At 39.7% G+C, this 22407-nt stretch overlaps 1 protein-coding gene across 2 annotated transcripts; it reads right to left on the bottom strand.

Moving 5' to 3' along the window:
* Nucleotides 1-14255: 14255 nt before the first annotated feature.
* On the bottom strand, nucleotides 14256-15510 carry LOC119559045 (mediator of RNA polymerase II transcription subunit 21). 2 transcript variants are annotated; one of them, XR_005220620.1, is made up of 3 exons: nucleotides 15231-15510; nucleotides 14533-15171; nucleotides 14256-14459 (listed from the first exon to the last, which is right to left on the bottom strand). XR_005220620.1 is itself a non-coding variant. In XM_037872173.1 (2 exons), exons 1-2 carry the CDS (start codon nucleotides 15270-15272, stop codon nucleotides 14791-14793), a joined length of 423 nt encoding a protein of 140 aa, XP_037728101.1. In that variant the 5' UTR covers nucleotides 15273-15510; the 3' UTR covers nucleotides 14256-14790. The 2 variants fall into 2 exon arrangements, 1 of the variants encoding a protein (XP_037728101.1); XM_037872173.1 differs by having other exon boundaries at nucleotides 14256-15171.
* Nucleotides 15511-22407: the final 6897 nt, after the last annotated feature.

Genomic DNA, 22407 nt, shown 5'->3' with positions numbered 1-22407 from the left:
GTGCAGACGCGTTTTTGCATTGCTACGAAATTCTTTGTGAAGATTCTATGGACAAGTCCACCTTCGTGGCAAATCAATTTGTTTTTGTAAGTCCGGCAGCTAAAGCTGCAATTGTGGAACCTACTCTAAGTGGGTTTGTCTACTGGAAGTCGGTAAAGCAGTACAGAGCGGTGCACAGCATCCAATATGCCTACAATGTCGGACTTCGAATCCAAATTCGAATCAAAGGTGGTTAAGGCGCAACAGACTATGACTAATGCTCTAAATTCCTCATTACAAAAATATTGCAGCATTTAAAAAGCCAGCTCCATCAACGCCCAGCCCTTACCATCCCATGACATTGAACCCGAGCTAGAAGCCATAGCCCGCGACGATGAAGACTGGTGGACCCCAAGGAACAACAAAACAACTAAGTCTGCCAACCGATTTGCTGAGCTTTCGGACATGGACACAACCAAAGAATATTTACAATCTTACCAAACAGTCAGCCAGTTGGTTAACAACCCTGATCAGGCCAGTACCAGCACAGGCTTAAGCCACGGCAGCTCCAGTAACAGCAACAACGTCGAACGCAACAGCAGTCAATCCAACAACAACAGTATCGACAATGCTACTAACAAACACCAACCCAATCACAAGCCACCGCCGATTGTAATCAATAACTGCAAGAATCTGAACGGGCTAATTCGATCCATGGATAAAATCCGTATAGAGCAATAAGTAAATATTTGATTGCAATAAAGGTCCCGTTCCACTCCTGGCAGCTTAAAGAGGACAGATCTTATCGCATGGTTATTCGGGGTGTTTATCACTCCACTCCGGACGAACACATTAAAGAAAGCCTTACCATGCTTGGCCATATTGTTCGTTTCATTAATAGACCAAAAAGCCGTTTCGACAAAACAAAGTTCGTCAACCTAGTGTTTGTTAAACTAGAGCCATCTCCAACCAACAAGGAAATCCACGAAGTTAAGACTCTATGTCGCCAGCGTGTTCAAGTGGAATTACCATACAAAAAGGATGAAGCCATGATTTCCACCATACAAAAAACAACTGTTTTCTGTATCATAACTGTGTGAGATGTGGTCAGAAACATGCCATAGAGTCCTGCGAACGAGATATTCATCCTGTTAAATGTGTAATTGTGGTGAGAAACACACAACAAATTACAAGGGATGTGTTGTCTACCAGCAGACAGTAAGACGTCGAAAAAATCTTTCATCCCAGGCTAACGCTCTTCCCGAAAAAACCTCTACAAAAAGGACGACTGTTCGATCGGATGTCGTGGGAGCTCTGTCATACGCAAATGTCACCAATGGTCATTCTCGTCACCAAAATCAACAGGGTGGCCGACCCCAGTTGCAGCAACCTGCACCAGAACCAATTCCCTCCACTGGGGACAAGCAATATGAGGCCTAACCAGCAACATAAACCAAATGACCACCCCCGATTACGGACACAAACCATACAGACGACAGACCAACAACAATACCCAGAGACCCGCCATCAGCAGCAGCAGTCCTTCCGGCGACAACATCAACGAAATCGCGAGCAATTCCAAAACGATCAGCAATGGAAACGACAAGAACAAAGGTATCTGCGATCTGAAGAACAACTGTCTGACCTTGTTGCTCGGTTTGACAAAATGCTTCAGATGATGATGTCAATGATGTCTTTTTAACCAACCTCTTACCCATGACCTCTAACCATGAGTCAAATTGGACTCAAAATCGATGTGTGGAACGCCGACGGCTTGACCAACAAGACACTCGAGATGAAGCTTTTTGTAAAGCATATCGACTTTATGTTGGTCAGCGAAACTCATTTCGGCTCTAGATCATACTACCAGCTAAGGGGATATGACGTTAATCTTTCAAACCATCCTGCTGATCGCCATCGCGGAGGATCCGCAATTATCATCAAATCGTGCCTTAAATACTACCAATTCTTATGTATAGAACACCAAACGGCTCAGTGTGTTGCGATCAAATTAAAAACTGACCAAGGGGAAGTAGTCATTGCGTCTATACTTTGTCCTCCAAATTCGCATCTCACAGCTTACCACTACGAAGAGCTTCTTAGTGAGCTTGGGTCAAATTTTATAACTGCCGGGGACTGGAATGCGTATCATCGTCTCTGGGGATCACGTAACTCTACAATTAGGGGCAGAACTCTAGCGGATATTATACTCACATCTCATATGCAGATTCTTGCTAGCGAAGGTCCTACACATTACCCTAACAGCCAACGCATGCCATCAGCCATATACTTTGTCATTTACAAAGGAATTCTTTCTAATTTACTAAGCATCTCTGAAATTGTTGAACTAAGTTCGGACCACATCCCATTAATAATCCAGTACAGAGTTTCCGCTTGTAAGCTTTCCTGCAAGACGTGCGTCCTGCCCCAGAATGCAAATATACCACAGTTTCAGGAAACGATTAACGGTTTAGTTAACCATAACATGCAGCTGAACACTTCTGATGACATCGACGATGCAACTGAAGTGTTTGTGTTTCATCGCTGCTGAATCATCAACCTGCGGCCAAAGACCTAACAGCCCATCTGATCCACCTCACGCCCTTTTAAAACCTGAGGTCCTGGATTTGGTGAGACTTAAAAGGACATTGCGTCGCTGATTTATGCGTTCTCGAGACCCTGCTGACAAAGGAGAATATCGTCGTGCTGAGGACGATCTTAAGAAACTTTTCCTTAGAACGAAGAATGAATACTTTGCTGATATGCTCCGCAATGCTGATCTCACAAAGCCGTTGCATCCTACCTACCAATAAGTCTACTGCCCACCTTCTCTAAAATATTTGAAAGAATATTCCTTAGTAGAATGATGGCAGTAAGAAGTGTGCAGGACGCCATTCCAGACCACCAGTTCGGCTTTAGAAGTCACCATGGGACCCCAAGGGACGCACATCGGGTAACGCAGCACATCCTTGGAGCGTTCGAAAACAAGCAGTACAGTTCTTTCTTGACGTCAAAGAAGCTTTTGACCGCTTTTGGCACGATGGCTTGCTGTTTAAGTTGAAAACTCTCTTGCCTACTGCCCAATATCTTTTCCTGAAATCGTATCTCTTAGAACGAAATTTTATGGTAGATGTGAGAGGCGAAATATCGTCTATCATATGCATTCGAGCTTGCGTACCTCAAGGTAGCGTTCTTGGTCCGGTTCTATACACTCTGTTTACCGCTAACCTGCCATACCCTAGCTACATATGCTGATGATACAGCCTTTATTGCCAACTCCACGTGTCGAATTGAAGCGACTCAAATCACACAAAACTTTTTGTATTTGGGCTTGATTTTGGACAAACGTCTTACGTGGAGGCAGCACATAACTAAGATTACAGCAACATGTCGTGCTAAACTGCGGAAACTAAATTGGATGCTTAAAGGTGCAAGTGAGCTCAGCCTTAGCAACAAAATGTTGCTGTACAGGTCGATAGTGGTTCCTTCATTCACTTATTGCATACAAATATGGGGTACCGCTTCAGACTCAAATGTCATGAGGGTCCAAGGAGTGCAATGCGCCTTGGTACGTAAGGAACGAGGTCCTAGCTTGCGATCTTCACATCCCCACGGTGCGAGGCGAAATCAACGTGCACTCAAGCCGTTACAACGACCGTCTACTAGCCCACACCAACCATCTAGCAGCATCCCTGGCAAACCGAACTATAACGAGAAGAAAACTGAAGCGTCGGCACCCTGACAATTTTTTGGGCACGAGGACTACATCGTACCCATGTCTTAAAACAATGTCTCTGTTATAAATTTGTTAACTTCCTTATTTCTGTTATGTTTCATGTTATTTTTTTCTTTGTTATTTCCATGCCTTTTATAGAAATTAAGTTGGGATTCAGAACAAAACTGGGGTCCGCTCGACTTCGAAGGACTTAATAACAACACTGACATTAACCTTCTTAACAGGTTTTAAGAATACATACTTGTAAAGTCAAGGAAACTTCGCTGAAACATCTGTTGTGTTAACGGTGGTCTATGGACACGATCCTGTGGTTTGTTTGCTTTGCAAGACTCACAAGCATTGATACGTCGGGTACAAGACGAGGCCAAAAACATTATCGCCTCACGCGCTCGATGGTTTTATGTATCCCCCACGAGAGGCTAATGAGCTATTGTGAGTTTGGATAAGGACTTCAGGCATATTCATCGCGAACTTGTTCTTAAGTGTTTTGCATTCAGTTTTAAGATCAGGGAAATAGTCTCCGTTCGCACCAACCATTGCCACAACATCCTTATACGCAACAGACTTTAAATGTTCTGAACATAAATCAACTAACAACCCTTCTCGTAAAATTACTGCTGCGGGTTCGTCCTTGGTAACACGCGATCATGTCCTTCCCCGTATGCTCCAAAGTTATTCACTGTTACTATCGCTGTCAAACACTCCTGCTCGGTAACAATATAGTTTTTCTGAGCTCGATTTAGCTTTTTCAACATAAAGACTATAGGGAGTTCGTCTCCTTCCTGGGATACCTGTAAAACCACAGTACTGACACCAGACTTGCTAGCATCACAATGGTTGGCGAACCGCTTGGTAAAGTCCGGGATACATAACACTGGTGCTTTGCTGAAATTTATCTTCAATACTTCAAAGGCTTTCAATGCTTCTACGGTCAGACTTAACTCCTCAAACCTCGCTGAGTTTTCGGACTTAAAGCGATTGCTTTAACCATTTCAGGATCTGTTTGAATAACGCCAGCGCAAATAATATGGCCCAGATAGCGTACACGTCGCAAGCTGAAATAACTTTTGCCGTTGTTCATTGTCAATCCTGCACGCTTGATGCGATCGACTATCTCCCTATGTACGTAAAGATGGCTCTCAAAGCTCGACGATACTACAAGGAGGATCTAAGTAGATGAATATCTCGTTTCTGAGATGAGCTGGAACAACTTTGTACATCAAGGAGACATTGTGCTGGTGGCATTACAAAATCCAAAAGGCATCCATAAAGGCAGTCTTTTTGGGGAATGAACTTCCAACGGCACTTGCCAATAGGCATCCTTCAAGTCATGAGTGGTAATATACTCGGCTTTTAACAACCGACTTCAGATGCCGCTGATTTGGGGAAGGGAATAGGCGTATTTTTCGGAAAACTGTTGACCGTTCGGCAATATTGACAAATCCCTACTATGCCAAGTTTGGTAGCCATGACGATAGGAGAGGACCACGCGCTTTTCAACTCTTATATAACCACTATTTGCAACGTTCTGTCTATCTCTGCGTACATACTCTTATCAACGGGAGGTAAGACAGGGAGATACCGCTGTTTAACAGGCTTAGCACTGCCCACGTCAATTGAATGTGTAATTAAACAATTATTGCCAAGACCTTCTTTGGCAAATGAAGGGACGCAATTGATAACATTGGATAGCTATAACTTATCTACTTTAGACCACTTGTGTTGATCTACATCGACCTTGCTACTGACTTTTCTAGCTTCCTTAGATTCTAGCTCAGATATATGTAAATTTTTAAGAAGGAGATCATAAAGCCTTCAAAAATCTATACCCTTGCTTTAGTGAGGTTACAATATAAATGTTTAATGACTTTCGATTTTGTCAAAACGATTTGATTCTTTTAGAACTCCGAGACTTCGATTTTTCAAAAGGCACAAACTTTTATGTTTGAAATGTCAGGTAAATTTTTAATTTTACAATATAGTAAAGAACTGCCATTGCTTTCTGGAACGTCAGGGATAGTTTGTGGTGTAAAGTAGTCCACATTTAATCGGTCATTGTTGACTGGCTACTAGATGAACTCGAAATATTTGTTTCGAGAATTCGAAGTGCCGAACCTCGAGTTTTTTAAAACTTTACATTTTGGGCACATCCGTCTCTATCGCAGGTAAAAAAAAAATATATGTACTTGATGGGGTCGGAGACGCTTCCTTCTTTCTGTTACATACTTACCCTACGAGTAACGGGTATAATAAGAACGGAACCGGAATCGCATAAACACCAGCGAGGCTTTTTGCGGAAATATATCTTATACTTTCACGGACTGGTGTAAAAATAAGAGCTTTATAAAAACGAACCCTATCAGCTGTTCAAAATATCGAAAAGTCTGGTCAGGCTGAACTTTAGTTCGCCAGTCGCTACAGGCGTCGTTCCAAATATCGGTAACCAAGCTTGAATTGTTCCCCATAGTGCTTCTGTTCTCGCTCAGCAAATGTCTCTCTCTCTCCATACTTTAAAAGATATGCCTTCCCCACGTTACCTATCTAGATGTTTCAAAAAATTTATACAATTGACATACGGGATTTGTATGTTTATTTTTTTTAGTTGAATTACATCTGAGATTGAAACAAATTGTTGATTTATGCAAGGCTCTAATATTCATCAACATGCCAAAAATTCAAACATAAATCGAAAAGGTTTGTTCTAAAATTTAACCTTCGTGAGCGTAAGCAGATAAAATGGCAGACCATTTCTCAAAACGAATCAGGCTAGTATAGATACAGTCATACCATTAATTTGAAAGCTCTGTAACGAACTGATTTTGTTGGTCTGCTCGCTACAAGATTCGTGCGGCTAGCCCAGTAGTGTGTTGTGTGTTCGTCCCACCAAATTTATATGACGTGACTGCCCCGTAAATCAGTGAGAAAACACAGGGTTCGAATGGTAACAGTGGGTTTTATTCTTGTCTTATTAATACAGCGAGTGTGTGGCTGGACTGGACTCGGAATCTCCTTGCTCTGGTTCCAAAGACTGCTTATGTTCCTCGTCCTGGCTTGTCGACGTTGACTTGACGACCGCTGGCTTCTGTGTCTCGGGATGCTCGTAGTGACCCGCCTCTGCTCGCTTGCCGCCGCGCTGCCTCGGGGTCGCTTGTCACGCCTTGGGCTCGCAGAGAGTTCAGCCTTGCGGGCTTAGGGAAGCGTCACCGATCTCAGACTAGGGTGAACAAGCCTTGCTCTCCAGGGCAACGCCTGTCAATACCTGTCCCTTGCTCTGTCCCGGATGGTCCCGCTAGGTTCTTGCTCAGATCGCGCTAACAGTCAACGCTAACCAGGAAGCTGCCTAGCCGTTCACTTTGCTTTTCGCCTTGTCTCTTGCGCCTCTTGTCTTGCGTGCCCTTGGGCAACCGCCGTTCCGGGACTTGCTGAACCGCAGGGCTCTCCAGGACAACGCGTCTTGAAACCACAAATCGATCCACCGCTCGTCCTTCGCGCCAGGTCCTGCTTGGTCGGGCAAGGTACGCTGGGGCTTAGACAACTTTCCCCCCGAGCTCACGGTTCCTCGTCGCAGGACTTTCTCGCTTGACTCTGACACACCCGCCGGGCGATTCGCCAGGGTGTGGTCGTGACAAATTTGGAAACCAAACGCCTTGACTTAACCGTGCGATGCCTCCCGGACCTCAGCCACCTGTGTCTCAATTCGGAGATACCTGATGTCCCAATCCCGAACGTCTCGACGTAGTGATCTTGCTCCTTGTAGGCTTCCCACGGCGCTGCTTCCAACGACTTGGTATCTTGACTGATCTTGATGGTTTGACTCTTCGTGATCGACTAATCCAGCTCTGCGGCCTTATATAGGGCCTTCGGGAACCGTTATTTCTCTTTTGCGCACGGCACGCTGAATCTCTCCACTCCGGGTCCAAGGTCCGTGGCTCCTGTTTGACCCACTTGTCCTTTACGCACAGCTGGTTCCGCTGCCGAGATGTGGCACTTCTTCTCCCGGTCCAAAGTCAAAAGTCCGGTGGAGTTCCGTTATCCCCTTTTGCACACGGCACTCCTGCTCTGCCCGCCAAGTCTCCACTCTCTCATTCTCCGCTCCTTGGTCTTAAACCTCTCTAATACTCCATCCTTGGTCTCCAAACTCTCTTCTTCTCCAACCGCTCCTCGCCGAGACGCTAATACGCGAATTCCCGGCGTATCTGGTAAGCGGCCGGTTATCCGCTGCTGCTGCTGCTTAGATTTGTGGGGAGTTATTCAACTCCTTACAGCTCAGACAAGGCCGCAAAGAGAAAACTTTTGAAGAATCCGCCACCTGAATCAAGCTTCAAAAAACCCAGAACTTGAGAGAACCACATTCTTTGACTTTGCTAGCTCTATCTACTCAATCTAAACGTAGAGCTGAATGTATATAGGATTAACATGAAAATTTTATCTTGATTTTACCGCGATTTTTTGTTAAAAATATTAAACATTTCCACGTTTGTTCTAATCTGTCCAAACCGTCTGTCCGTTTCTACGCAAATTAGTTATTCAGTCTTAAAGCTATTGGGATGAAACCTTCCCTTAAGGGGGTATTCTAGTCTAGAAATTTGAAAAAATCTAAAAATTTTTTTTTCATAATTCGATAGTTTAGATATTTAAAAATATCTCCCTAAACGGATTTTTCAAAATTCAAATTATTTTTAAAATTATGGCTGATTAAGAGAATGTAAGTTATACGTGCTATTCTATCATTTACACTGCCTGAAATTTAACGTAAAACTTTAAACGCGTTTTTCTCCAAACTACTTTTTCTGATACGGTAGCCATAATATTTCAAGTTCTAATCAGCCGATTTACTTACAATTTGGCATGAATATTCTTTCAATATCTCTCTATCGCATGAACCAACAAAAAATAAGAATTTAAAATTTGTAATATTTTTAAAAAATTCGATAAAATTAAAAAATTAGTGAAAAAATCGACTTTTTTTTTGGGTGGCCGCCATTTTATGAAAAAATTTTTTTTTTTTGTTTTGCTGGTTCATACCATAGCGACATTCGTACTGATTAAGAATCTTTTTTTTTTTTATTTTTCGGATGACCACAAGGGTAGAAATCATGGCGACGAGGACCCGGCCTTTTTTTTCCCCCCTCTACTTCAAGGACACATAACTCGATGAAAAATAAATTTTTTTTTTTCAAATTTTATTTTATGTACTCTTCTAAGTTAAATAAACAAATGATAAAAAACCCGACACTAAAAATATCAATGGTTTAGTTTTAATTAATTGTTAAAAAAGGCTCTAAAATAGAGCCTCTAGACTAGAATACCCCCTTAAGACTTATTTCTATTGCAGGTAGTATATAAGTCGGAACGAGCCGGATCGGACAACAATATCCTATAACTACCATAAGAATAATCGGAAAAACAATTTTGTTGTTATTTTTAGTTACTTAATCGGTGTGTTTTTAAATATCTCAGAAATGTTATTTTTATATCAGAGTTTCGAATTAAATTTTAAAACAATGCGACGACTACGGTATATAGCTGCCTAACTAACGATCAGATAATTATTGGGAAAATAATAGGAAAATAGTTATATCATCGTTATTTTTATACCCGTTACTCGTAGAGTAAAAGGGTATACTAGATTCGTCGGAAAGTATGTAACAGGCAGAAGGAAGCGTTTCCGACCCAATAAAGTATATATATTCTTGATCAGGATCACTAGCCGAGTCGATCTAGCCATGTCCGTCTGTCCGTCTGTCCGTATGAACGCTGAGATCTCGGAAACTATAAGAGCTACAATACTGGGATTATGCATGTAGATTTCTGAGATTCCTGCGCAGCGCAAGTTTGTTTCAGCAGAGTGCCACGCCCACTCTATCGCCCACAAACCGCCAAAAACTGTGGCTCCTACACTTTTCATGCTAGATACAAAATTTTAACTGAAATGTATTGGTCTCGTCAATACCTATCGATTGATCGAAAAAAAACTTAGCCACGCCCACTCTAACGCCCAAAACGCTTAAATCTGCTTAAACCTACCGCCGGTATGTGGCGCAATCTAGCTTTGCTGCTTCCATGTCTCCATTTTCCTTTGGTCGCTTTAGCTGAGTAACGGGTATCTGATAGTCGAGGTACTCGACTATAGCGTTCTTCCTTGTTTATCATGTTCTATTCAATTCCAGTATACAGCAAAATTAGTGTCAAAATATTGCAAAAATCGTTATATTTCGTTTCCGGCAAAACGTTAATAAATTAAGATGTAAGCTTTATTCAAATATTTCTGTAATTTTTATTTTAATTTTATTAAATTTGGAAAGCTTTAAAAAATGTTATGATAGGGAAACGAAGCATTGAAAATATTCTTGAGCAGGACCCTTTAAAATCCTAAAGAAAGTCCAGACGGTCTAGGATTTGAGTATTCTTTTTACTTTTATTAAGACAATGATGGATAAGTTGGAAAATAAAAAAGGAGTCGGAAAATTCGAAATTAATCCGATTTAATACCAGCGCTACAAGATGAATGGGATATAATATACTGCATATATTGAAGACGGCTTAATAAAGTCATAAAAATGAAGGGATATCCTACATAATATTAACATAAGCTTAAGCGGCAAATATAAATTAAAAGTACGTAATGGAAAGTGTATCATGATTTTTGCGGGACCAGATATTTGTATTTATTAAGTCTTTAGAAAACCGATTTTTTTACTGCACCATTTTGAAGTGAATTGCAAAGACCTCGATAAATTAAAACGATATATGGTCGTACGCTTTGATACTGAAAAAACATGTTCGAAGATTTTATCTCTGACATAGGAATTAAGTTAATGCTCTTGATTACACACAAAACAAGGGAAACGGTATAGTCGATGGCCTCGACCTTACGATAACCAGAGTTAAAAATGCTCTGCTATATTTGTATATATATTTGTAATTTGTTTAAAGCCTGGAGCAAAGCATTTTTGATGTACTAAAAACAGAACACCTTAGGTAGCCGTGGCAATATTTAAAATTTTGTTGGATCAGAGCGTACTATATAGTAAAAACCAGGAAAAACGTTCTAGTCCATGGTTTCGACTATTAGATACCCGTTACTCGGCTAAAAAAAAGTGCGAGACCCTCCTAGTGCTAACTAGCGCCACCAAGCCTACAACACCAACTAGCCCTTAGCGCCTCTAGCGGCTTGTTGGCGTATTAGTGCAAACACCTGATTTTCTGCATATGATGACCAATCTCGATTGAATTTGCAAAATATTATTTTTTATTTGGTTTTAACTTTATAATGAATAGTTCGATCTCATTTTTGGCATGGAAGTGGGTGTTGATAATACGAACAAACTCTCATTTAAATTTTTACTTAATATTAAAGATTGTGGGCGCTGGGCGGGCTTTAGTGTTATTGTCGATTGTGGGCGTTAGAGTGGGCGTGGCACCCCGCTGAAACAAACTTGCGCAGCGCAGGAATCCCAAGAATCTGTCCCAACACTCTAGCTTTTATAGTTTCAGAGGTCTCGGCGTTTATACGGGCAGACGGACATGGCTAGATCGACTCGGCTAGTGATCCTGATCAAGAATATATGCATATACTTTATGGGGTCGGAAACGCCTCTTTCTACCTGTTGCATACATTCCGACGAATCTACTATATACCCTTTCACTCTACGAGTAACGGGTATAATAAGCACATATTATTATATCATGATAATGTTACATGTAACGATTTTCGTATTTTTTGACATTAATTTTGCGATCCTTCTTAAGTGGTCATTATACTCTCTGCAAGGGTTAAAAAATTAATTACTGGATGTAGGCTGAAAATCAAACAAATTTAAATTCGGGTATCTATGGGCAGTACAGTAGCCAATACTAGTGAGTTTTTCCAAATTTTTCTTATCATACTCAATGTTCTACATACGGGTTTACCTGGACTTTAACTCCTTCCCCTTTGTATGCCTTAAAAAAATTAAAAACAAAATGTAGCGAAAGAAAACATTGAAAAACAATAAAGGAAGTTAGATTCGGCAAGCCGAAGCTTATATACCCTTGCAGCAATAATTATTAAATTTAAAAACACAAAAAATGATATTCCCAATAGTATAAGATAATATGTCAAAAAACACCGAAGCTATAATTTGTTTCATATTATTTTCCTACCAATTTTCCTATCGTTCCTATGGCAGATATATAATATAGTCGTCCGATTTTGATAAAATTAAATTCGAAATTCAGAACTTATTAAAAAATGTTATTTCCAAGCGTTGGAGGTTATATGTTGAAAAACACCGAAGCTATAATTTGTTTCATATTATTTTTCCACCAATTTTCCGATCGTTCCTATGGCAGCTATATGATATAGTCGTCCGATTTCGATAAAATTTAATTCAAAATACAAATCTAATTAAAAAAGTTATTTCCAAGCTTAGGAGGTTATATGCTAAATAACACCAAAGATATACTTTTTTTAAATTTTTTTATCCGATTATTCCTATGGGAGCTATAAGATATAGTTGTCTGATCCGGCTGGTTCCGACTTATATACTACCTGCAAAAGATATAAGACTTTTGGGAAAGTTTCAGCCCGATAGCTTTAAAACTGAGACTAGTTTACGTAGAAATTGACGGACAGACGGACATGGCTAGATCGACTCGTCTAGTCATGCTGATCAATAATATATATACTTTATGGGGTCGGAAACGTCTCCTTCACTGCGTTGCAAACTTCTGACTAATATCATTATACCCTCTGCAAGGGTATAACAAGACAGGAAGTTAACTTCGGCACACCGAAGTTTGTAAACCCTTGCAGTTATAAGAAATAATCAATGTTAGTAACACCATGTTAAGTTCTTAAGGATTGTTGGTAGCTTCAGTGATATTAGTGTAAAATTAAATTCGTAATGCTGGAAAGTTAAAATGTTCTATATCCCAAAGTAAAAGAAAATACTATCAAAATCAACAAATCAAATTTTTTTTAATAATAATTATTTTATTATTTCTGACCGTTTCTTTGACAGCTATATGTTAGAGTCGTCCGATTTTTATAAAATTTAATTCGAAATTCCTAAATATACAAAAAATTATATTGCCAATGGTATAAGATATGTTAAAAAACACCGAAGTTATAATTTGTTTCATATTATTTTCCCACCGATTTTACGATCGTTCCTATGGCAGCTATATGATATATTCGTCCGATTTTGATAAAATTATATTCGAAATTCAGAACTAATAATAAAATGTATTTTCCAAGCCTAGGAGGTTATATGTTAAAAAACACCAAAGATATAATTATAAAAAATTTTTTTTTCAATTATTCCTATGCAGTGGCGGATCTAGGGGGGGCGAAGCGGGGCAAGCGCTCCGGGCGTCAAATCTAAGAGGCGCTAAATCGAATCCGACTAGCAATATATGTTTCGAGAATTCATATTTTCCCGCGGCGCTGCGCATGTAACGCTCCCTATAGAATACAAGTGTAAGTGTTTTATGATGTGATCAAAAGGAAAAGGGACGCTCGAAACGTCATAATAAACTTTCTTGATTAGAGAGAGAGAGAGAGAGAGAGAGAGAGCGAGCAGTATACGTGTTAGGTTATGAGCGCGTTTGTTTACATACATTCCAATCAAGGCAGTGTTTTTCTATTGCAACATTTAATCAAGGTACTTATGCTTCGATGTTATTTATCAAATATTATTCACTGAACCTTCCATTTCTTGATGTTCTAAAAATATATTTATACTATTTCAAATAAGGCGTGGAAAACACAAAAATGAAACGAATAAAACCAAGTGGTGCCCAGTTCGAAAAAATTCGGACAAAAAAACAACACACCGAAAATTTGTCGAAAGAATTTATGTTAAATTACGTGAAAAGTCATAACAAGGAAAACTCAGACACCTCAAATAATCATTCGGTTTCTGGATCAAACCTGGAAAATCCAACACAGCATGTTATAGACGAGTGTACAAGCTATATTGAAAATGAGGTATGATGAAAGGTGGTGCAATATTTGGAATATGTTGTAATTTTTTTTTTAATGAACCAAATTGATTTTTTATTCAGGTGGAATATTTATCAAAGGAGATTCCGGAGACAGAAAACGCTGGACAACCATCTGTTGGAATTGATAGTGATGTCATTTTTCTTCTGAAAAGGGCCAATAAAAAGGGAGAAAGTCTTGATCTCACTCCAAAAGGAATGCTATTGTATATTTCATCGTTGGGGTTAGAGGCGTACAAAACACTTGTGACGGCATTGAAAATTTTGCTGACTCTACCATTGTCCGTGGCTTCGTTTGAGCGATCATTCAGTAAACTGAAATTGATAAAATCTTATCTCCGCACAACCATGAACCAAGACAGGCTGTCAAATTTAGCTATACTATCTATCGAAAATGAAGTAGCAGCATCACTCGACTACAATGATATTATTACTGAATTTGCGGCAATCAAGGCCAGAAAAGTTATATTCTAAAAGTAATAATTTTTTGTCTTGCAAAAACACAAATAATAATGTTTTTTCCGTTGTTACTGACAAAAGAATCGATATGAAATACAATTCTTCAAACGTATAAGCTTTTAATAATTAATAACCTATTTACACTTAAAATACTCCTAATGTTATTCGTACAGCGAATAGGGAGGGGGCGGAATTTATCGCTTTGCCCCGGGCGCCAGCAACCGTAGATCCGCCACTGTTCCTATGGGAGCGATAAGATATAGTTGACCGATCCGGCTGGTTCCGACTTATATACTACCTGCAAAAGAAAGAAGACTTTTGGACATGGCTTGATCGACTCGTCTAGTGATGCTGATCAAGAATATATATACTTTATGGGTTGCAAACTTCTGACTGAAATCATAACACCCTCTGCAAGGGTATAAAAAAACGGTTCGTTTAGGGAACTTTGCGATCAACTGTTGCAGCAATCCAGCAATGGTACGCATCTTCGAATGATGCCGGCTGATGTTTCTATTACTAAAGTAGTCTTATTTACTCTTTAATAGGATTAAAAATGGTTTACTTTTAATCGCAATCTGTGAAAAATATAATTTAGAGAAGGTAATGTTTAATTTGTTCGAAAATTTTTAATTCGTTTTCAGAGTTATTTGCATATCCAATTGAGCTTGAGCAATGTTTTCCAATGCAGACTGCATTTTTTCTAGCAAAAGCTCGCCCCTTCGAACGACTTCCTCAAGTTCGTGTGCAGTTTCTTGATTTTCAATCTCAAGTTTCTTTAGGCTGGAATTTTGCAGTTCAATGGAACTGTCTTCATTTGGTAATGACTCTATTAATGTGTCAATATCTTTGGCACATCTTGCAATTAACTGTGCAAAAAGCTGGGCATAGTCCTCTTGCGGCTGAGTTGGGTTGGGCGTTTGGCATCCTGTGCGGTCGAAATTTGGAAATTTACTAGGAAAGGATGTTTGCTGAATCACACCAATCGCGTTGCAAAAGTGCTCTGCTTGCTGCAATAAACATTTATATTTTGGCATTTTGGAGTTACTCAGAGTTTTGACTGAATTACCTGATTAACTGTGTCTTGCAACTGCGTAAGTCTATCAGCCATTTTAAAATTTATTGAATTATGATGATGAAAGCAATGTATGTATAGCAAATATGAAATAACATTCCTGGTTTATTTATGGGGCAGCATTTCATAACCGCATTTTTAAAGCACTTCGGAAAAAAAAGTTTATTGCTTTCTCCAAATATAGTATATTGATCTACAGATAATGATAACCAAGCATTAATACTTATTTGCAAAATGACAATTTCAAGGTAAGAGTACTTTAGAGATGTAAGAACATCGATGCCACTATCGATAGCATCGATGCTTATCTTTAAAAACGGCGATATATCTATGTATTTTTTCAAACATCGATGACACTACAGCCTAGTACTCAGTGAGAAATACTCACATCGACGAAATCCGCGAGCTCAGCATGGGAGTCAGCGAGAGGCAAATATGCGGCTAAAGCCTAGTACTCACATCGACAAAAACCGCGAACTAACCATGGGAGTGAGCGAGAGGCAAGTACGCAGCTAACGCTTTTCGTCGGGTACGGTTTTCAGCGCGGTACTCATATGAGCTAAGGAAATACAAGAAAAAATACCAGACTTAGCGCGTGAATTTCGATGAACGCCGTTAGCCGCGGCCAAAAGAATAAGAAATTTAATCTTTGGCGGTTCGTGCAGAAGTGGTGGATAATTTAATTTAATTTCAATTCAAAATGAAAGAAAAACCCCAAAAACGCCTAAAGGAGGTCAGTGCAGATAAAAAAGGACACCTAATCCAAGCTGTTGCCCATTATTGTGGGACTTGACCGGCAGGAAGCAATACCACAACGGGGCCAATCAGCACAATAGTTGAAGTGCAGGAAAAGATCCACTATAGAAGCCCAGTGGGAAGGAACATAGGACATCGCTCGATCTCCGACGAGCTCTCCATTAGGACTCCGGACACCACCACCACCAGCTACTTGGCAGCTAGAGCAGAGGTGGAGGACGCACCGGCTTCTATAGGGAGGAGCCATCACTAACCATTGTCAGGATGCTGGACGACTTCATGCAGCATCAGGCGGAACAACCCCGTTCCCAAATCAGCTCCCACTTTTTCAAGGTAAAATATTACTATTGGGATTCGGAGCTGATTCGGACTATAGATGGTGCCGGAAAGATGGCGAAGCATCCGTGGGACGAGAAGGAAGCCTTAAACTTATAATTTACATAATTAAAAACATTCGTTGAACGTTTCATTTATTTTAATTCTTATTTCTTTGGGCACCAGCAGACTCTTCTTTTTTAAATTGCTCCAATTGATTTGTTTTCCGTCTGGGAACAAGTCCAGTTGCTTGACAGTAAGACCATGCCACATGCATTGCGTGTCAACTTTGAAAACTTCGGTCACACTACAAAGAATACGATTTTTCGACTAGTGAAACTCTTAGCCGATCTGAGTACTAGGCTTTATGTTTTTCGTCGGGTCTATTTTTCAGGGCGGTAGTCAGAAGAGCTAAGGAGATACCAGAAAAATATCAGATTTCGTGGGTGAATTTGCCGTCTCACAAAGAACAAAAAATTTAAACTTTCGGTGTCGTACAGAAGCAGTGTTGCACCGAAAAATAAAAAATGGAAGGCAAGACCCAAAACGACTGCTGGAGGTCAGTGCAGATGAAAAAGGACGTCTAATCCAAGCCTTGTCCGAATTGTCCATTACTGTGGGACTGGACCCACTGGAAGCAATACCACAACTGGGCAAGTCCGCAGAATAGTGGAAGTGCTGAAGACCATTGAGAGCGAGCATGTCGTGTGGGACTTTTCTCCCTACATGGACATCCTGCCGGACTGGTCGACGCAAAGAAAGTAAGTTCTGGACAAAATATCTTTTTAGCAGAACCATCAGTTACACGATCTCAGACGAGCTCTCCATTAAAAATCACAGGACTCCACATCCATCAGCTACTTGGCACCTGGACCTGGAGGACGCGCTGACTTTAATATGGAGGAAGAAAAAAGGCCGCCCGCTAAGGGATAGATGGAGGAGCTATTACCAGCCATTCTCAGGATACTGGACGACTTCCTGCAGCATCAGCGCCACGACCCCGTTCCCAATCCGGCTCCCAGTCGCACAAGGCCAATATTACATGCATTGCGTGTGAGCTTTGATAACATCGGTCACACTACAAAGAATAAGATTTTTCGAGTCGTGAAACTCTTAGACGTTCTTAGTACTGGGCTTAAGCAACCAGTACGTAAGCTAGAACAGTTGGCACGTTCTTCAATTAATACAGTATAGATAGAGTTTATTACAGTTGAAATCTCTTAAGGCGATTCATGGCTTACAATGGCCTATAGACTGAAGTAAGACTATAATAAAAGTAATTTAAGAAATGAACTGTCTTTTTTATTTATACCCGTTACTCGTAGAGTAAAAGGAATGTATGTCTCAGGTAAAAGGAAGCGTCTCTCATAAATTATATATATTTTTTATCAGCAGCACCAGCCGAGTCGATGTAGCGATGTCCGTCTGTCCGTGTGAACGCAGTGATCTCGGAAACTGTAAGAGCTAAAAAGTTGAGAGTTTAGATTTAAATTCCTTAGCTTCGTTCGCATCGCAAGTACTTTATGCCCCCCACGTGTCGATATAGGAAAGCCCGAGTAGATGGCGCCTTATAGGGTCTTTCCACAGAGATCCAATTACCACCTACCATCCGTTGAACGGATGGTCCATAAGGATTTGCCGTTCCGAAAATGTTCCAGTTAGTTCCCCATCCAAATTTGACGGACTATTTTATGCGATGTTAGGCGATAATTTTGGGTGGAAGCCCTAAACTCTTCTTCTTGAAACTGGAAAGTGAAACATTCACTACGAAAACGTAAACAGTGATGACGGGAATCTTTTGAAAATGGAAGGTGAGTTTAAAATGATCTAATAAAATGTATTTATTGCAGATACTAGGGAATACTTTGTGGAGCTCTTGGTTGTAGACCCCGATGACAGGGAAGCCTCCATCTGCAGCGGCAGTCAACGCTCAGGCAGCACTGCACCCCCTGCTAAGCGCGCAAAGGTCGATCACAAGTCGGAGCTTGTGGAGATAGCTAAGGAAAGGCTGGAGGAGCAGCGACCGCAGTCGGAAATATTGTCGAGAATGGCAGACAGCCAAGCTAAATTCCAATCCGATTTGTTGAAGCTGTTGAGGAAAACAACGAATTCCAAAAAATGTAGAAAAATAAGACCAAAATGAAATAATAATTAATAAAAAACAAACAGATTTACAATTAATGAACTTTATTTGTTACCATTTACACAATATTGGCCTTATTTTTTCTGCAGGCTGGCTAAAATCTGCAGACATATTAGTACGATTTGGTTGTTCGCGTAGGTCACTTGCAGCCTGTTGCCAAGTTTCATTTATAGCGCTGTTGTGCTCACTTAAAATGTTTTGCAAAATGCAGCAGGCTAGAATGACTGCATTATTATTCTTGTAGTGGCTGTCAAGACCATTCCCAACAAACCGCTGATGATCCCAAGGTGTACAAGGCTATAGCGATCCGTTTTTCCGGAGGAATGGCATTTCGCCAGTTGGTGTTCTTCTTCCGTAAAACACCTAGTCGGTCCACCAAAAACGAAAAGGTCCTCTTCTCCATACGAAAGCTCTCTTTGAAGAACTCGTCGATGTTTTCCGGTATATTCTTTCCCCAAAATGTCCCGTATCGCATCTGTTTAATATAAATCGCATTCTTTAATAGTATTTTTAATACAATTTAAGATCACGTACCAGCATTCACACACTTCGTGGCATTTGCTCTTTTTCAGAAAAAATGCTTTCGTAGAGATTCAATTCGTCGTCATTCCACTCCTCTGAATTGACAGCTGATTCAACTTAAGATTTTGCTGTTGTACAACAGCCAAAATAGTTGGTAAATTGTTCATTTTGGTCTGGCAAAATCCACTTTAACAATTTTTGCTTGTGTTTTTATAAGCCACAGCTTATCTGACAGCTGTTGTCGGATGGTAGATGTTGTATGTGCCCTGTGGGAATCGGAGTTTCACATTTGTCAAAAATCCCAACTGCTTCGAACGGATAGACTTTATGGGAAGGGGGTATAAAGCACCATAACTTCATCGTAGTGTAAGCGGCTTTTAGAGTCGAGTTATGGAGTTACAGTGGCGAAAAAAATAATAGCACCACTTCAATACATTTTCTTCTGGGTAACATAAATTTGTTTTCAGTGTTTGATTTTTTTCAATACAAAATTTGTATGTACTCTTTAGTATTCTTTCTAACCAAAAATGTGTTACCCTGTTTTTAAATCCTTCCTATAAAAAAGCGTGATATCATCCAAAAGTTGATAAAGGATGGAAAATCTTACAGAGAAGTTGGTCGATTGGTCGGATATTAAAATAAAATGATAAAGAACGCTCTAAGCTTTAAGGAAAAACCTGAAACACGAGGACGAAAACAATCTATGACCCCCTTCACGTCAATCGATTGATTCGTCAGAACAAGAAGGATCCTTTTTAATCTGCTACTGAGCTTAAATAGGAGCTTAAAATAAATGCGACGGTGCAAACTGTGCATACATATCTCAGGGAATATAACCTAAAAGCCTGCAGCCCGAGAAAGGTACCACTTTTAAATGCCAGACGTATTTCTAGGCGAATGAAGTTTGCCAAGGATCATGCAAATTGGTCACCCAAACAGTGGAGGAATATTTTATGGTCAGGTCAGAGCAAGGTGATTATGTCATAAAGCATGTAGGGCGTAGTGTGATGGTATGGGCCTGCTTTTCCAATTAAGGAGTAGGCCCGATACAGTGGATCAAGGCCGTCAGGGATCAGCACGTATACGTGGATATCATGGATACCATTATGCTACCTTTCGCAGAGTATGAAATGCCGCTCGTGTGGGTCTTCCAACAAGGTAATGACCAAAAACATAGCAGCAAGAAGGCAAAGAAATGGTTTGGGGACAACTCTGTAAACGTTATGGAGTGGCGTCCGCAGTCTTCAGACCTTAATCCAATAGAGAATCTGTGGTCGGACGTCAAGAAGGCTGTCGCTGCATCGAAACCAATATCCATGGGATCCCTTTGGGAAGTAATTAAGGAGTCCTGGACTCAAATTTCCATAAAGCGATGCCAGGACCTAGTTGACTCCATCCCAAAACGCTGCGCACCTGTTATTTCCAACAAAGGATACACCACAAAGTATTAAATGAAGAATATAAACATCGATTTAATAGTTCCACATTGTTATCTCATGAATATTGGTAGTTCCTATAATTTTAAACCCATTTTTGAAAAGTGGTGCTATTATTTTTTTCGTTAAAATTTTCGATTTTTTATAAAATTTCTTAAGCAATTAAAAACCTAAAAAAAAAATCTACATTATTTTTTCATTTTCTGATTCTATGTTGCAATTCGATTCCAAAACGGGATTTCATGTTTTGACAGAGCTAAAAATATAGGTAGGGTGGCTATCCAAACATTGCTCGAGTAGGTGGTGCTATTTTTTTTTCGCAGCTGTATGTAAATGCTATTTTTCAGTAATCAGCTTAATGTCCTATTCAAAGAGCAAGTCGATAGCGTGTAACAAAGATTTTAATAAATTAACAATTGCAATTCAAAATTAATAAGAACCATGAATAAAAACGAAAGCAAAAAATTCATAATGCAACAACATTTTTTGTCGGACATTTCTTTAATGGTTATGTGACTGTTAAACTATTAATCTATGGTAAGGTATATAAATGTACGAGAACATAACATTTTACTGGAGTTTCAAAGCGTTAAGATCAACCGTCGTTGTTGTTGTGATGGGAAAATATTGTCCACTCAGCTGTTATCTAATATTGGATGGTGGATGTGCACTGTGGGGGTAGCAATTTAATTTTTTAATATTTCAAAAATCCCAACTGTTTCAGACGATTGGACTGTGTGGGAAAAGGCTATAATACCCCTGCATACAGTCGCTTAAAATTGCAGCAACGAAGAATATTTTTATTTATCTGTTCACATAGGGCATCGCTGCTATGGCAACAGCTGAAGACGTGGATAAAGAAAGAGAACCACAGTGCTTCCCTTGAAGAGCTAACATCAAATTTCTTATGATGCCAAACAAATTTTAATAAGGTGACTTTCTTAAAGCAAATTACTGTCAAATGTCAAATAATTGCACAATGCACCTTATACAACAAATTTATTTCCTTCACTGTCTTGAACCGAGACGTGTACCTTAAACGAGAGAACGCTGTAGTCGAGTGCCTCGGCTTTCAGATAACCGTTACTTAGCTAAGAGGGGTGCAAGGGAGATAGAGATATGCAAGCAGCTAAGCAACTTTTCCCAAGTTCGCACACCCTATTTGCTTTTAACTTTTGAATTGTTGGACCGACTTAAACATGGCATATAGATAGACATTGATAGTCAAAACAAATTACATTAACATATTTCCAAAAATTCAAAAACTTTGTGGGCATTTGAGTGGGTGTGGCACCCTGATGAAATAAACTTGCGCTGCCTCAAGAATTTGCATAACGAATCCCAACATTATCATTTTCGAAATCTAAGCGTACATACGGACGGTCGAACTTACGGAATATATGTACCTTATAGGGTACATATGTATATATACTAGTATATACTAGTATGTAGTATTTTTTTTTGCATACCCTTATCAAGATTAAGGGGTTATATATACTTGTAATTTTTATATGAAGAATGATGTTTGTTTAAATTCTGTGTTTGGTGTCATATGTAAATTTTTTCCTATTTTTTATTTCAAAAATAAGTAAACTTAAAACTAACGGAGTTGTAACGCTGAACGGAGGTATTTGGAAAATGTCGATTACTGCGAAAATGGACGCAGTTTAAACGAAAAAGGTGATTTGTTATCCACATGAAAACTAGTTCCGGATAAACACCGTTCCGAAAAAATCCGATTAAGTAATTCAAGTTTGCTGCTTGGGATGCCAGATTGGTATGATTTCGTGTGTGAGTATTCTTAAAACTATATACTACAAGACAATGCAACAAAATCGCACTAATCCCTCTCAATGCTCATATCTCATAGACATAGTTCATGTTCCTAGTTTTTAAAGAAATTTGAGCAGCTTTACAGATAAATAAATAGTCACATTTATATCATAAAATCGGGCAAAGTATTTACTATTCGAATCGCCGAAGCTTACTACATACATAT

This window comes from Drosophila subpulchrella, unplaced genomic scaffold, assembly GCF_014743375.2.
Source record: "Drosophila subpulchrella strain 33 F10 #4 breed RU33 unplaced genomic scaffold, RU_Dsub_v1.1 Primary Assembly Seq16, whole genome shotgun sequence".
In the NCBI taxonomy this organism is placed as follows: Eukaryota; Metazoa; Arthropoda; class Insecta; order Diptera; family Drosophilidae; genus Drosophila; species Drosophila subpulchrella.
Note: the sequence above shows the minus strand (reverse complement) of the source record. Positions and strands in the feature narration are given on the sequence as shown.